Below are 14580 nucleotides of genomic sequence, written 5' to 3'. Positions count from 1 at the left end.
ACATAATATATTTTGTGATTATTTGTCTTCGACATTGAGTGTCTGTAACATAGAAAAGTGTTAAATATATCTGGATATGATAAATGATGCAGTCTGTTGGACCACACACTGTAACTCTAAGCCAAGTAGGCAAAAAGACGCCATGTGTTGGAGCCGCTGTAGAACTGCATTAGCAAACCATTTTCATTCAGGATGCAACAATATGAAGATAATGGGCAGATATTGATAACCGATAAATCAAAATAAAGCCTTATTCTGGTTGTCCTTCCTAGCTTCCAGCTCCACATCCAGCAGATTTAAAGATTTCCTCCAATAAAGATAAAAATGACCCATTTGGATGCATTTGCTGGAAAATGGGCCAAAATACAACCTGGAACTGTCAGCTATAGAAAGCCAGACTGTTTGAGGAAGAGTGGAAAAGTTTTCATTATTTCTTCTGGGTTTTTTTAAAAAAAAAAAACTCTTTTAAATCAAACAAAAACTCATACATTGTCTGTTATTTATTTTTTTGGATCATTTATTCCGCAGAAAGCTGTTTAGGGAACAAAATGAGCAGAGACATCAGTCTCACCTCAACATGTCTTCTTAACGCTCATCATCGTCATCAGACAAAAAGAGGATGAAAAAGATCCACAACATTAACAAGACAATCAAATGGGGAAAAAGAAAAGACATAATAAAACAAGATGATTACAAAAAAAGAAATCCAAAAACTCGGCTGGGATCAAAGACAGACAGAAATATGAAAACAGTAAAGGACACAAGAAACATTCATTCACTGGTGAACAATCAAAACTGACGTCTTTCAGATCAGAAGACGTTACCAATACAGAAGAAGCTAAAAACTAAACTGTTCCTCTGCACAGAAATTAATGCGCTTCAGGCCAATTCTAAAAACCTTAACTGGAGTTTAAGTTGAGATCTTTAATCTGTCGCTCTGTTAACAGGTTACAGCAGGAGGAACAAGAAGAATTTCTGGATTTTCTCTGGGATTAAAAGGTCTGGACTCTGGAACTCCTTGGCATCATGGATGGATATGAGGAGGGAGGATAAAAGCTGCTCCAACATAAATGGGGATGAAAGCAGGTGCAGTGAAACGAGTGGTGATGTGCAGTCTGTGCGGGTCTCATGTTCCCGTTCTCTGTGATTTTTGGAAAAATCAAAGTTTGACACCGAATCAACACAAATGTTTTACAGCTCTGAAAGAAACAGGCTGGCAGGAACAGTCTTTCATTTGCTTTATTTCACTTGGATTACGTTTTACACAAGTCATTTCATTTTCTCACATTTAAAAATAGGAAAAGCATCAGTTCCAGGGACTCTGTGTGCGTGTTTCCATAAAAAGACCCGGACAAGCTGCAGAATGTGGAATGGATGCAATGGTGGAAAACCAGCTCTCCCAGTAACCGAGTTGGACACAGAGGAACTTCGTTATAAAAGGCCTTTTAGGACATGATTAACGGGAACAACGCAGGACGAGAATATTCACGCCTGGCGAAACGCTAACGGGTCAGAGGTCAAATGATACAGATTAATCCACACTAACACGTTAACATTTTGATCCTTTCTAGCCTGTAAACAAACCACTTCCAAATAATCAATTTAAACTATGACTTATGCTTTTGTTTTGCAGAGAAGTATTTCCAAAAAGGATAAAAGACATTAAAGGTCAGAAGATCGCTGAAATTAGGTCTTGTTTTGATCATCACGCCCATTTGGCTCAGCTGACTGTTATCAGACAGGACAGATAGTGACCACTTATCAAACCTCTGGTATGTAGTCTTTATTAGTCAGTTAATCACATTTTCCTGCAGTTATTTATGAACAGAATGAAAAAATATTCTGCTGGGTGGGTCAAACAGACCGTTCTGTTTGGTCCCAAAAACAAGAATTAATATGTTATTTCATCCATCATTTTCTGGTATTTTCAATTTATTTTATTTCATTCATAACTATTTTCATTATTTCTCAACTGGAAGCCAATATCTCACATTTGCTGATTTGTGATCACATTAAGAATCCTTTTCAGAAACTTGCAGCGTTTCTTGCTATTAAATGAAAATAAATTAAGAAGGAGTTTAAGTTTTTCATTCCAAACTGCTGTTTCTGCTCAAACTCAAAGGAGACAGTCAGGGTCATAAGTGCGCTGCTTGCTGCAACGTTCCAGGTATTCAAATTGAACAAATTTAGGAGCTACAAACAAATACTGCAGATTTGATGTGGTAATGTGACCTACATTGCTGCATATTTCATATCTGAAATGGTTTTCATCAGTGATCTGATTTTACACATTTTTAAATAAAAATTTGTTTTCTCAATGCAAACAGCTTCACTCGTTTATAAAGGCTGTCAGAATGTCTAAACAAAATGTCTGAAACAGATTCTACTTCCTTTCACTTCCTATAAAACCTGTAGCTAATGCTGCAGCTAATGCTAAAGGTGGAGAAGCAATAGTTGTTCGTAAACATCCGACCAGTCTGACAGCGCCCCCAGCAGGTCGGATGATGCGACTCAGGGCTCATCGCTGGTTTTCCAGTAACTTAAAAGGAAGTGTGGCAGTGAGGCGATGACTGATACAAGAAAACAAGATGAGGTAAAAAAGAAAAAAAAAAGGAAAAGAAGAGAGGCAACAGATGGAGGATTTAAATTAAAAAAAGGGGGAATGTGCAGCGAGAGTTTCTCCCTCCGAACGCCGAAACTCGACAAGTTGGACTGCATGAAGAGCACTGTTCAGCTCTGCGGATTAAATTACCTGTTAAATGTGTGTGTGTGTGTGTGTGTGTGTGTGTGTGTGTGTGTGTGTGTGTGTGTGTGTGTGTGTGTGTGTGTGTGTGTGTGAGGGGTCGGGGGTTCTCATGGCTGTTTCCTGCAGGAGAGCAGATCAGGGGTCAGAGGTCAGTGTCTCGGAGGGCATCACAGTTGGAATGAGGTGAGGTCAAATCTGGGGCAAATACTTCTCAATAAATTCCCTTACAGCCAACATTTCCTAAAAGAGATCAGAACAGATTAATAATCAATTAATAAATAATAATCTCAGACAAGTAAAAGCTTCTATGTTCATCCGATCATCACCAGCAGGAACAACACGAATGTTTTTGTTCTCCGTTTTTTCAGAGAGGAAAGATCACAAAACAAACGTCTACAAAGACTCATAAAAACAAGAACTGAGAGCTCAAGTTCAATTCAAATTCAAAAATATTTGACTAATATACAGCTTTAAAATTCATGATCGCACCAAAGTCATTAAAACGGCAACATTAGAATGACCTTCCTGATGGTGACGACCAGATGAGAGATCCACCGATCTGATATCAATATCTGTATCGGCAACGATATTGAAGAAAATTCTAGATCAAGTTTCAGTGACAATGAGTTTGATCCATAAGGGAAGATCTATTCAGCCTATTTCTATGCTTTCTGCCCTGAGCCAAGTATTGCTTTATTATTTATTGACCTTATATTTAGAATTCCTGATGGAACTTTCTGAACCATTTGAGAAAAGGTTTGTTGTTTATTTTTACATGTTTGACTAAGTTAGTCAATCTAACTTATTATTTATTTTACATTGACTGTTTTCTCCTAATTTAACTGACTGAACAAATTAAAGTTGTTTTTCCAGGTTTGAGCAGCTCGTGAAGCCTTTGGTGTATTTCAATGTGCTGTACTACTGCAGAGTTATCAAACTGTAATTCAGTGCATTTATGTTTGTGTTTAAAATAAACACAGACAGGTATCGGATGAGCTGATGTTAAATCTTAGATATTGGTATCAGAGGTGCGTCCCCAGACTGCAATAAGATGCAGACGTACCTCGTTACAGGAGGAGTGCTGAACGCCTGGGTAGGCTTTAAAGGTGACCATCTGAGGGTTAACTATGTGTTTGAGCTTCTCTGCCGTCATGGCGCCGAACTGCACAGGCACCATCATGTCAATCTCTCCATGGCACTGCAGGATTGGGATGTTCTTGTGGCCACTTGACGCCTGCGGAAACAGAAGACCCACAGTGGTTCTACCTGAGCAACAGAACCAGCGCAGAACATGACGGGTCGGCTCCACGACGTACCGAAGGGAAACTCTTGTGAAGAGGGAGCCAGCAGCTGAGGGCCACCACGCCGGCCAGCTGGTGCTGGCAGGTCAGAGCGGTGTACAAGGACAAAGCGCCACCCTGAGGTGGGGAGGAGGAATGACAGCAAAACGTTTATCATGACAGGTCTGAATTAAGAACAAACACAGGATCAACGTGAGCCGCAATCTGACCTGAGAGAATCCACCGATGATTATACGGTGAGGAGGAATCCCGTTTCTGGCCTCGTGTTCGATTATGGCCTTAACTGGAGACAGAAATAAAACCATTCAATGACGGAAGAAATGAAGGAGAACTAGTCAAAATAATATCAGAATAAAGATGAGATAATACAAGAAAAAAATCTGCCTGAAAAACACATAATACTCTATCTTTAAATCAACAAACAAGGTTTCTGACCCATTTCTAAAACACCGTCTGTCATTTAAGGAAAGCTGCTCATTTCAACAAGTTCTGCACAACAAACTGTCTCCATCAACACCAGCCTGGACTCCGAGATAATTCAGCCCATCTCTTCATTATTAATATTATGATTGCTGCAGTGTTGTGGTGAGGTAATCTTCTTTCCACTGCTGCAGTCGACCAATCAGATGCGTGACAGAAAGTGCCACTTTGCAAGCTATTTCAGGCTGGCTTCAGCGGTGAATGTGGCTGTTTTGTTTCAAACTCACTGTTTTCTGCAGCCTTTTTGATTCCGGCTTCGTCCTCTGGAGCGTCGGGGCTCAAGCCCATGAGGTCGAACCTGCACACACAAAAGCGGAGAAAAAAAAAAACACAACAAGAGATCAATACTCACAATCGCACTATTGTCAAAGGCAACATGGGAGCCTATTGTGGTTTCCAGGGAAACAAAGGCAGCCAGTTTTGAGCTGAGAGGCGGTGGCGTTCATCAGCGCTACTCACCATGCAGGCATCAGGGACCTCATGTTGAGAGTGACAGGGATTTTAGGCCTGCGGGGGGAAAAAGGCGTCAGGGGGCAGAACAGCAGCTCAGGTGAGATAAACGGCAGCAGACTTACGCGTGAGGGCAGATAAACTTAACGTGAGGCAGCCGGATCCCCGTCAGAGAGTCGGCCCAGCCGTGCCTGATGGAAAACAGGAAGCAGATAAAAAATAAATCTAACAACAAACAAACCTGGTTCATAAAAAAGGTAAAGGATTTTTGCAGTTTTGTAAATTTGTACAGAGGTCTGACTAATGAAAACACTGAATACATTTTAGACAAATTGACTCGAAGCTACAGTCAGGAGATGAAAATGATACTCAAAGTACCTTAGATAATATTTAATGAATGTTTCTTTTTTATTGTCATGTTTTTATTTGCTTTGCTATCTGATATGTTGTTAATATTGTTTTACATTATTACAGTTCCACTTCTTGATAAGTTTTTGGAAAGTTTTTAGTAAAACTCATTAAAGACAAGTGCTGCAAATTTTATAATAAGTACCGTGATGCAGGCCTGGGACGGCTGTGTGTTTGTCTCCATCAAATAGCCCAATTAATAAATAAATAATTTGCTTTTCTTCCTATTCATAAATTCCAGCTAATTTTAATTTTAATAAAAAAGAAGCATTAAAGAGTCACAAAAAACTAATTGGATATTTTGCAATTTTTGGTAAAAGGCCTTGTTTTTTTTTAATACAATTACTTAAAACATGCTCTAAATGTGGTGCACGAGATCCCAGTAATTATATTAAATACAGAAAAAAGGAACAAACTGATTGCTGATTCTAATTTTGGCCGATACAGATTTTTCTCTGAAAGTTACTGCAACACAGTTGCAAAGCTTCAACAGTGTTAACTGTAAGTTATTGAAGCAGAAATGATCTGGTGAGTGAGTCTGTCTTTAAATTACTTTACCAATCAGCAAAAATTAAAGAGATATATTCAAATTCAAAAATATCTTATTTTTGTAACAGTTACTTCAAGGTGCTGCCACCCGCAGTGGTTTCACAGCCACAGCCTGACCATTTTAAGTCCCTTAAAATGACCATTTTAAGGGACTTAAAATGGTCAGGTTGAAAGGAAATTCATGAGAGAATAAAATGTGAAGTGCTCACCCTGTGTCTCCTAATCCATGAAGGAAGATCACCTGCAGCACAGACAGAAAACATCCTGAATCCCAAACTGTAACCTTTTAACCCAGCAGATAAAACCATCAACACTGGATTGGACATGCATTGAACCATGTTCATCAATATCGCCATGTTTATAACAATCATGAATCAGGAGTCGTCCAGTTTTTGTCGCTTATTAAACTTATAGAAATTATGGCACAACAAAGGGAAAATAACATTTTTTAAAAAACAGGTCGCTCTCTGCGCTACACCTGGAGCCGTTGCCCTGGCAACTGCATGACAACAGCACCGCCACCAGCAGAACAACGTTCAAATGTAATCGGAACACCAAGGCCTAAAAACTCACAAATATCTCCCCCACACAAAACAATGAACATAAAACTGAGCATCCAGTCCGTTACTGTTCTGCTTTCCAGCTGAATGAACGTGAGCGGCGGCTGATTAAACACCTGGTCTGCGTTTTACCTGTCAGAAGACATGCGCAGATCATGTTCATGCTACGGCTGTCGGCGTTAAGCTAGCATGACTGACCTACTTTCCACTTTCTCCACATTCTTAATTAAAACCTTTTACTAACCAGCGAAATGCGACTCTTGGTTCTTGGCATCCAGCTGCCGCCGTGGTGAATATTTACAGTGAAACATGGCGCCTCTTTTTCAGATTATTTGTGTGATTATATAATTTTCTCTCCGCCGGATAGTCTCCATCTATAGCATAACAAGGCGCATGCGTGGCGAACGATAGTCACGTGATGTCCAATTCAGTAACAACGATGGAGAAAATCTGTCAGTTGATTTATCGGAGCTTCCAGCTGCTCCTGGGTGTCTGTACTTGCCAGACCAGCAGAAAATGCTGAGTGAAGCAGAGCTGAGGACTCACCGCCGCGGTCTCCTTCTGTGTCCCGGACACCGTCACAGCATCGGCGAGCAGCGGCACAGACATGTTGTTGCCACACATACACTGTAGGGGGTGCTGTAATCACACACAAAGATCAGCAGCCTGCGGGTCACACAGTGGCGATACGTGAAACATCAGGAATCGTCATGATATATCGGCATTAGCATCGTTTTCTAAAAAGTGAAACTGGGCTAATATTAATAATCAATGTTTATTTCCATCTTGTTGCCCTTTGTGTCTCTAGAGGGGATTGGTCTTTTAAAGAATTTTTTTTATAATTAAATGTACAAATTTTGTCCAGCCAACTGGCGATAAATTTGCCCTTACCACATGATAGAGTCCAATCTATCCCCACAGCATGATGACACCACCACCATGTATCAGATGGGGAAACAACTAACCTCGTTTATCTTCAGAAGAGCTTTATTTAATACAAAAGCTCAAATTACAGGACTGCATTTTTTAGATTAAATTTATTTAGGAGGATTCATGTAAAAGGGGCTGAATATAAAAAATGTTTTACTTAATACATGATAATTTGATTTATGTTTATTTTTGCCTTTGAAACGCGACAAAACAAGAAGGTTTCAGCAGTTAGGAAGTGCTTGGACGTCTGAGCGACCAGGATGTTTTACGGTAAAAGCTCTAGGACGATGTGAGGACAGGAAGGAAGGAAAACAGGAAGGTCGGATGGCGCGCTGCCTCATCAGTAAACAGACGATGGGAGACGAAGGAATGTTCCAAACGCCAAGCTTAATGTTCAACCTTTCACTGTTGAAATTCCATGGCTGCTCTAAAGCAGAACTGGAAACATGTGACTGGATAAATGAGTAATAGATGAGCAATAAAAGGAAAAAGAAAGAAAGAGGAAAAATCAAATGGCTTAGATTCTCAAATCACTTGATCTGGGGATGTTATTGCAACCCAATTATTACAGTATATTAATGTAAATCCAGTTTTTAATATGTTTTAACACTTAAGTTTTATGTGGACCTTCATACTTTATGCTACTGTTGCATCTAAATTTCCCCATTGTGGGAAAATAAACAATATTTCAAAATTAGAGTTTAAATATTTTAAGCTGAATTTAATTAAAAATGTGTCAAAACTGGATAAAATATTTCATTTTAATCTCACCTGACTTAAACTACATCTACTTAATATTTCATCAACCTGTTTTTACATTTGAGATTATTAAAAAGGCATCACATTTAAGCTTCGGTGAACAAATCCAGTCTGATTTAAACAGCAGAAAGTTTGGCTGTTTAGGATTTAAACGGAGGCAGAGTTCTGGTCTGAGACTCCGACTGAATAAAAACAAATAGAATTGAGTGACAGAGGAAGAATGAAATGGCTGTGAAAGTCTGAGGTCGTTAGCGCGAGCTGTGCTGATCAGCAGATTCGTGGCGTCTGTCGTCGCTGTGTGGGATTTCTCTAAGAAACATCGGATCGCTCTGAGCTTCTGGAGGAGGATGCTGGGTAAAAATAGCTTCAGCATCTGCTGGGATTCAGACTCTCAAACCGACCGGATCTGATTTACTTTCTGTTTGCTCCATTAAGTGCTTCATGTTTCAGTTGACAGGTTTTTATCATCCTCTCGCTGAAAGGCGGATCTGTTTTTAAATATCATCTATATTTCATAAAAATCCCAGAGATAACTACAAATAATATGTGGATCGATTCATAAACTAAACAGATGTTTTTCATGTTTTCATCTGAGTGTAAACAGCGTTTCCACGCAATTTCTCCCTCCAAAATTACACATTTTTTCACTGATATTATTCAGTCTTTCATGTTCATCATTTTAAAATACAAATTACTAAACTTCACTATCAATGTACTGCAAAGATTTCCACAAGTGTTGAATGATAAGTATTTGGCAAAAAGCAAAAACTGGAAGGGAGGAAGAAATGAGCAAATAATGCAACAAAAAGTAAGGAAAGGAGACAAGGAAGAACAAATGAGACAAGAGGGTAGAAAAAAGAACTAAAGAGGAAGAAGGAAAAAGCAAAAAAGAAAAGAATGAAAGGACAGAGCAAAAGTCAGATGGAAAGAGTGAAAGAAAGAATGAGAGAAAGAAAGAACAAAAGAAAAAAGACAGGAAGAAAGAGTGGAAGAGCAAAAGAAAGGGAGAAAGAAAGAAAATAATTAATGGAAGAAAATGGATATTCATAATATTTAGGTAATGGACCTATTTGAAAACCCACATAATTTTATTCTCTTATCAAATTAAAATTGTTAACATAAAAATGTAGTTTTCTGGACTGAAGAGTAACACTGAGTGAAACTACAGCATCATCCAGAACAACCAGATAAAAACAGAGTGTTGAGTTTATTTCTGGGTTAACAAGAGAGAAAGAAGTCAGCCGCTTATCGACCAGAGACCATTTCCAACACGAACCAGGAAATCTGTCCAACTCTGAGTGAGAGTCGGACTGAAGCTTGTAGTGAAGTAGTAGGTTATTTAAGTAAAAGTGCAAAAAATATGTAAGATATTAATCTAAATGGAGGATACATGAACCAAATTAAGAAGAAAACGAGTCTGGAGAACTGGATCTAAAACACATCAACAGGAAATGATGTAGAATTATGTAGAAGATGTTCATTCATTATTGTTTTCATTGGTTTTACTTTATCTCTAAATGTGTTAATTATTCTCACTGATCTGATTTAATCCAATAAACGCAGCAGAGATCAGAAAACCACGAGGTTTCTCCTTCCTGCGTGACTTCAATTACACTGAACAGAAAAACACAGCAGAGGTGCTGCAGTCAAACACTGATCCCAGATCAGCAGCAGGGCCATCGATATGCGGCACCCAGCGGCAGGTTCCCCCATCCAGCTGCTGCTGCGGCTCCGGGGCCCCTCGAGCGGCTGCTGGGTCCCCTGGCTTCACCAGGAGCGAGTTAAAGGTGATTTTCATCTGATTTGAATGAGTTAGCATCGAAGGAGGAAGCGGCCATTCAGGAACACTGAATAGCCGCAGCTCGGCTTAATTCTCGGTGGAGGTGGAACACAAAGCCCCAACTGCCCCCAAAATCCACCCGGAGCGACTCCCAGCCCCACTGCGGGCATTATTCCCGCTTTATCTGCCGCACACACACACTGCTACACCGGGTTAGCCAGAGGAAGATCCACTGCACACATACACACACAATATCGAGTGTATTGTCCTCTGCCGGTGCCTTCTTCGACCCTCCCCTCCGTCCCCAGGACCGGAACCAGATTTCATTTCTGACCTATTTTATGACCAGCAGCACAGAATACCCCTTAAACTATCAAATATCTCGTAAGGTTCGTTTCGAACCAGAATAAAGCCTTTAAAAACACATCCGCGGCCCATTAGCCCACTCAGATCCACACACTCACCGCTTGCTGTCCCAGTTCACGACGGGGCGGAACTTCCGGTACTCTGCGCACTGCGAGAGGAGGCGGGACCAGGAAGTGACGTCACACACAAACCACAGCCCACCTCTTTAATGGTTTTAATGCTTCATTTCAAAATAAACTAAATATATTTTTTAAAATTAGCTAAATAAACAGATTTATTCTTTTACTTCATTTTTAACTATAAGTTAAATAAATAACTAAATAATAGTTGCCTTTTTTTTTTTTACATACTTTCTATTCTTTTATCGTTTTTTATGTAAATTTGGACTTTGAGTCTGTGTAATAAATCTATTTAATAAACGGTCTGGCTCGGCGGTGTTCATTTTGTGTTTTTATTTGAAACTAGAATATTTTCTTTTGAGCAAGAACTTCAGAAAATTGTACAAATCTTACAAACTATTTACTTTTAGGGGTTTTATTTTGAAAGAACTCTCCCACCAATTTTCAACAGTGAAGTCACGGAGTGAAGTTAAGAGATGTCTGAGAAAATAAATCTAAATTTCTACTTCACTTGTTTTTGACTACAGAAATGGAAAAAATGAATCTCATTTTTTGTGGTCTAAAATAAAATATTTCTTGAACTGAAACATAACAGGATTATTTTATTTTCGTACGCTGTTTTTTGCAGTAGATCTAGTGCTTGTAGGTCTATCGGAGCTTCACATTGTAGATCTATGCTGACCTGAAGTTGGTTCTGCCAACACTAAATCTACTGAGACATTTTTGCCACCTGACTCACATTTACAGAAGACATAAACTCAGCGTCCAGCAGGGGGCAGCAGCCACTTCTGGGTGCATAAAAAAAACACAAAGAAAGGTCAACATTATTGCAGCATCTTATTTATTTTTTTAAGCATCAGAAAAGATGAAGAAAAATCTTCATCGCCTTTCATGTATGGAAACAATGAATCAAGCAAAGCTGTTCATGATTTAAACCTGAAAAGTTTCCTTGTTGCAGCGAATGATGAATCCAGGCCGTCGTCATGGCAACCGAGATAACTGACCCTGTCCTCCTCCCCTCCTCGCTTTATTTAACAGCAAAATTCATCACGGAAGATTAAAAAGAAAACCTTTCATGCATCTTTGCCAACGCTGTTTAGCATGTTGCCACGGAAATAACAGAAGCACGCGGGTTTCCAAGGTTACAGCGCTGGCTCCTCGCTGCATGACAAACGCAGCGCTGACTTCCTGTTTGACACTTCAGCAAACTTCCTCTCCTCCAGGTCTCAGGAGATGAAGTTGGTCTGTGGGATGATGCTCTCTACTTTGTGATCCGCTGGGTTCGCTGCCGCCTCGTAGTTACAGATGGTCACTTCGTGTCTGTGAGCCTTTCAGGGAACAGAGCAGAAACGCGTTAAACCAGGGCTGCACAAATTTGCAGTCCTCGGATTGATTTCCTCCTGACAGATTTATGCCAGACAGACCTCTGAATATTCCCCTCTCAGCCCGATGTAGTACACCCGGGTGTTCTCGTCCCCAAAGTTTTTGGAGATGTGGATGGAGAGGTGATGGACGCTGGAGAAACGAGCAATCCTGCAAACGACAGAAGGAAAAGTCAAAACGACGGCTTCCAGGAAGGAACAATGACGCCTGTGTGAATATTTCAGAGAAACATTCATCCAAAACGAATACAAACATCTTAAAAACATCGTTAGAGGGTGAAGATTTTCATCATCTAACTGTGCGCCAGCTTCATTTCTCAAAAGATAAAAAAAAATCTTACATTAGCTGGAGATAACAAAAGATTTATTTTGTGGGAGCTTCGTTTTCTCATATTAGAGAAATACATAAATCTCAAGATTCATTTTAACAAAATTTAATTTCCATATTTCGAGATAACTATTTGTTAAAGTGTCACTGAAACGGTTCCTTTCTCTCGTTAAACTGAGATAAAAACTGTAAAGTTTCCTTTATCTTAATATCTTGAGATTACACCTTAAGTGGAAAATGTTTTTCTTTAAAATTAGATTGTTTAGCAGTTTCATTATCTTGGTGTATCAGGATATTTCAATCTTACAGATGTCGCATCTCGAGACAGCAGCATCTTGAGCTCATTTATACACAAAAACACCAATTATCTCAGGAAGTCAGAACTTAAAGATTTTTATTTTGCTTTATTATAGTTTTGTTATTTCATATCTTGTTACATAAATATTCTAAAAAAAATTAATTGTCTCAAGAGACAAAGAATTTGAGACTAAGTTTGTTTTTTCTCTTGTCTAAATAATGAAAATTAAAGAATTTTCAACTTGATTCGATGTGATAATAGTTTCATCATCTTGTCAAGTCCAAATTTAAAGATCCTGATTGTTTTTGTTTTATTATCTTGATCATTTTGGATCTAGAATTCATTTTTAGTTCAATAACAGTTGGAGACAAAGATCTAAGGCAATATATGTTGAGCTATCAGTTTAATATTAACCCAAAATATAGAATTCATGAGCTTTACTAAGTTAAAACTTATTTATTATCTCAAAATAAACATAGGTAACCTGAAAATTACTTTACTTAACAAGCAACTTCTTTAAAACTTCTGGAAGCATCTTTGCTTATTCTTTCACAGTTGGAAAATGCTAAATCAATAGATTTCATTTTTGTAAAGGCAACATGGACATAACTGATAATGAGAAACTTAAATTGAGCTAAAATAGTTGAATTTCCTCTGATTTCTAATGTTTGTGACTCCTCACTTTGTGGGATACTCCAGCTCAGCCAGCGGGTCTCTGTTGAGTCTGAAGGCCTGGTCCGGTTCCCTGCCGGTGTCATCAAACGACATCTGAGGGATGTTTTTGTATCTGCAGACAACAACCAGCCGCAGAATCATAACGCTGCCACCTGGTGGGGGAGGAACGCAACGGACTCACAGTCGTATCTCTGCTGGATGAGAGTCGTCGTTTTCTCCAGAGATGATGATGCCTTTCAGCTTCACGCTGCCAGTGAAACTGAAACAGATAAGACGGCGTCAGCCTGAGGACGCGGACAGATGAGAAGAGAAGCACTGAATGAAATTACACCCAGCGGGACGCCAAGGGCTTGTTCCACAAACCTTTTCAAGTTTGCTGAGGAACAATATTTACAACTAAATACAGAAACAAAGCTAAACGGATAAAGTGCACACAGAAAGCAGGATAATGATGATGACTGTGATTGCAGGACTTACGGGATGTTGAACAGCAGCTCTTCATCCACATCACTCTCCACATACTGAAGGAAAACAAAGGCATGGTCAGATGCTTCATTGTTTGGGTTCTGGACTGTGAAGATTTTTACATTTTCAAATCCTCAAGCTTCAATCTTTTTCTGGACCTTTCCAGAAAAGGATGGAAAGACCCAATCAATCAGATCTCTGGCTCTCTGAATTAGAAATCAGAGGAAATTTTACAATCAGTCCTGAGAGCTCTTAAGTTTGATGCATTAAACCAGTGGTTTGAGTTGTGGACTGTTGACAAACGATTGTTTAGCGGAGGAATGGACTGTGTTGATGTTTTTATATGTAATGCGTCAGTTCAACGCTAGGAAGGGTTAGCGTTGGATGGCTGTTTACAGTGCTGTAAACATCCTCCAGTGCAAAGAGGAGGATGTTCTGTGATTGGCCCGATAGAAAAACCACCAGAGGAATCGCAGTGAATGGGAGAAAGTCCTGATTAAACCTTAAACAAGATTTGAAACTCACATCCTGACTGGAGGAAAATACTGTGCCCCGTACCTTGTCTCGCAGGTTCCGCTGGTCCCAAGGCTTGAACACCAGCCGTCCGTCTCCGTCCCTGCTCTCGTTCAGACACTGGAGCCTCTCCAGGTCAATGCGTTGATACAACCCGAACTCCACGCCTCTCTCTGCGGGCTCATGCTGCCCCTCCGCCCCGCAGCTGTGGCTGTGTCCGTGGCCGTGGCCGTGGCCGGACATGGTGGACTCAAACGGTCGAACTCAATGACAACCTGCAAACAAAATAATGAAGCTTTCCGAATAAAACGGGCTATTTTATAGACGAGGACTCGGTCAGCAAGTTTCGTTCCGCAGCGTGAAGCCAACTAAATTTAGCTGAAAGTGAGGCGAGGTTAACCCAACAGTTCCGATTTGAGCTTTTCAAACTAAAAGCAGCAGCTTTCCCGTTCCAGTCATGAAACGGAATAT

At 39.8% G+C, this 14580-nt stretch overlaps 2 protein-coding genes across 4 annotated transcripts; both read right to left on the bottom strand.

Annotated features, from left to right (window-relative positions):
- Positions 1–485: 485 nt before the first annotated feature.
- lypla2 (lysophospholipase 2) lies at positions 486–10489 on the bottom strand. 3 transcript variants are annotated; one of them, XM_055055338.1, is made up of 10 exons: positions 10428–10489; positions 7041–7133; positions 6144–6175; positions 5103–5168; positions 4987–5034; positions 4755–4825; positions 4262–4330; positions 4063–4169; positions 3810–3980; positions 486–2986 (listed from the first exon to the last, which is right to left on the bottom strand). In XM_055055338.1, the coding sequence occupies exons 2-10, from the start codon at positions 7116–7118 to the stop codon at positions 2936–2938; spliced, it is 693 nt and encodes a 230-aa protein (XP_054911313.1). In that variant the 5' UTR covers positions 7119–7133; positions 10428–10489; the 3' UTR covers positions 486–2935. The 3 variants fall into 3 exon arrangements, with proteins under 3 accessions (XP_054911313.1, XP_054911312.1, XP_054911314.1); XM_055055337.1 differs by lacking the exon at positions 10428–10489 and having other exon boundaries at positions 4063–4164; positions 4257–4330; positions 7041–8152; XM_055055339.1 differs by lacking the exons at positions 7041–7133; positions 10428–10489 and adding an exon at positions 6739–6959.
- Positions 10490–11272: 783 nt separating this feature from the next.
- Positions 11273–14477, bottom strand: pithd1 (PITH (C-terminal proteasome-interacting domain of thioredoxin-like) domain containing 1). Its single transcript, XM_055055283.1, has 6 exons — positions 14155–14477; positions 13609–13652; positions 13313–13390; positions 13139–13243; positions 11873–11981; positions 11273–11776 (listed from the first exon to the last, which is right to left on the bottom strand). The coding sequence occupies exons 1-6, from the start codon at positions 14350–14352 to the stop codon at positions 11675–11677; spliced, it is 636 nt and encodes a 211-aa protein (XP_054911258.1). The 5' UTR covers positions 14353–14477; the 3' UTR covers positions 11273–11674.
- Positions 14478–14580: the final 103 nt, after the last annotated feature.

The sequence above is a fragment of the Poeciliopsis prolifica genome, unplaced genomic scaffold, assembly GCF_027474105.1.
Source record: "Poeciliopsis prolifica strain line A6 unplaced genomic scaffold, Auburn_PproV2 SCAFFOLD041, whole genome shotgun sequence".
Lineage (NCBI taxonomy): Eukaryota > Metazoa > Chordata > Actinopteri > Cyprinodontiformes > Poeciliidae > Poeciliopsis > Poeciliopsis prolifica.
This window is presented reverse-complemented; position numbering and strand designations above follow the sequence as displayed.

Bases quoted from the DNA above. Each gene is read 5' to 3' on its own strand.
- lypla2 (XM_055055338.1), bottom strand. From the start codon at position 7,118: ATGTGTGGCAACAACATGTCTGTGCCGCTGCTCGCCGATGCTGTGACG. The intron at 5,169-6,143 runs GTGAGCACTTCA...GTTTTCCATCAG, and splicing joins CATGGATTAGGAGACACAGG to GCACGGCTGGGCCGACTCTC. The intron at 4,170-4,261 runs CTCAGGTCAGAT...CCTCCTCCCCAC, and splicing joins TATAATCATCGGTGGATTCT to CTCAGGGTGGCGCTTTGTCC.
- pithd1 (XM_055055283.1), bottom strand. From the start codon at position 14,352: ATGTCCGGCCACGGCCACGGCCACGGACACAGCCACAGCTGCGGGGCG. The intron at 13,244-13,312 runs GTGAGTCCGTTG...TGTTGTCTGCAG, and splicing joins CATCCAGCAGAGATACGACT to ATACAAAAACATCCCTCAGA. The intron at 11,777-11,872 runs GTCTGTCTGGCA...GTTCCCTGAAAG, and splicing joins TGAGAGGGGAATATTCAGAG to GCTCACAGACACGAAGTGAC.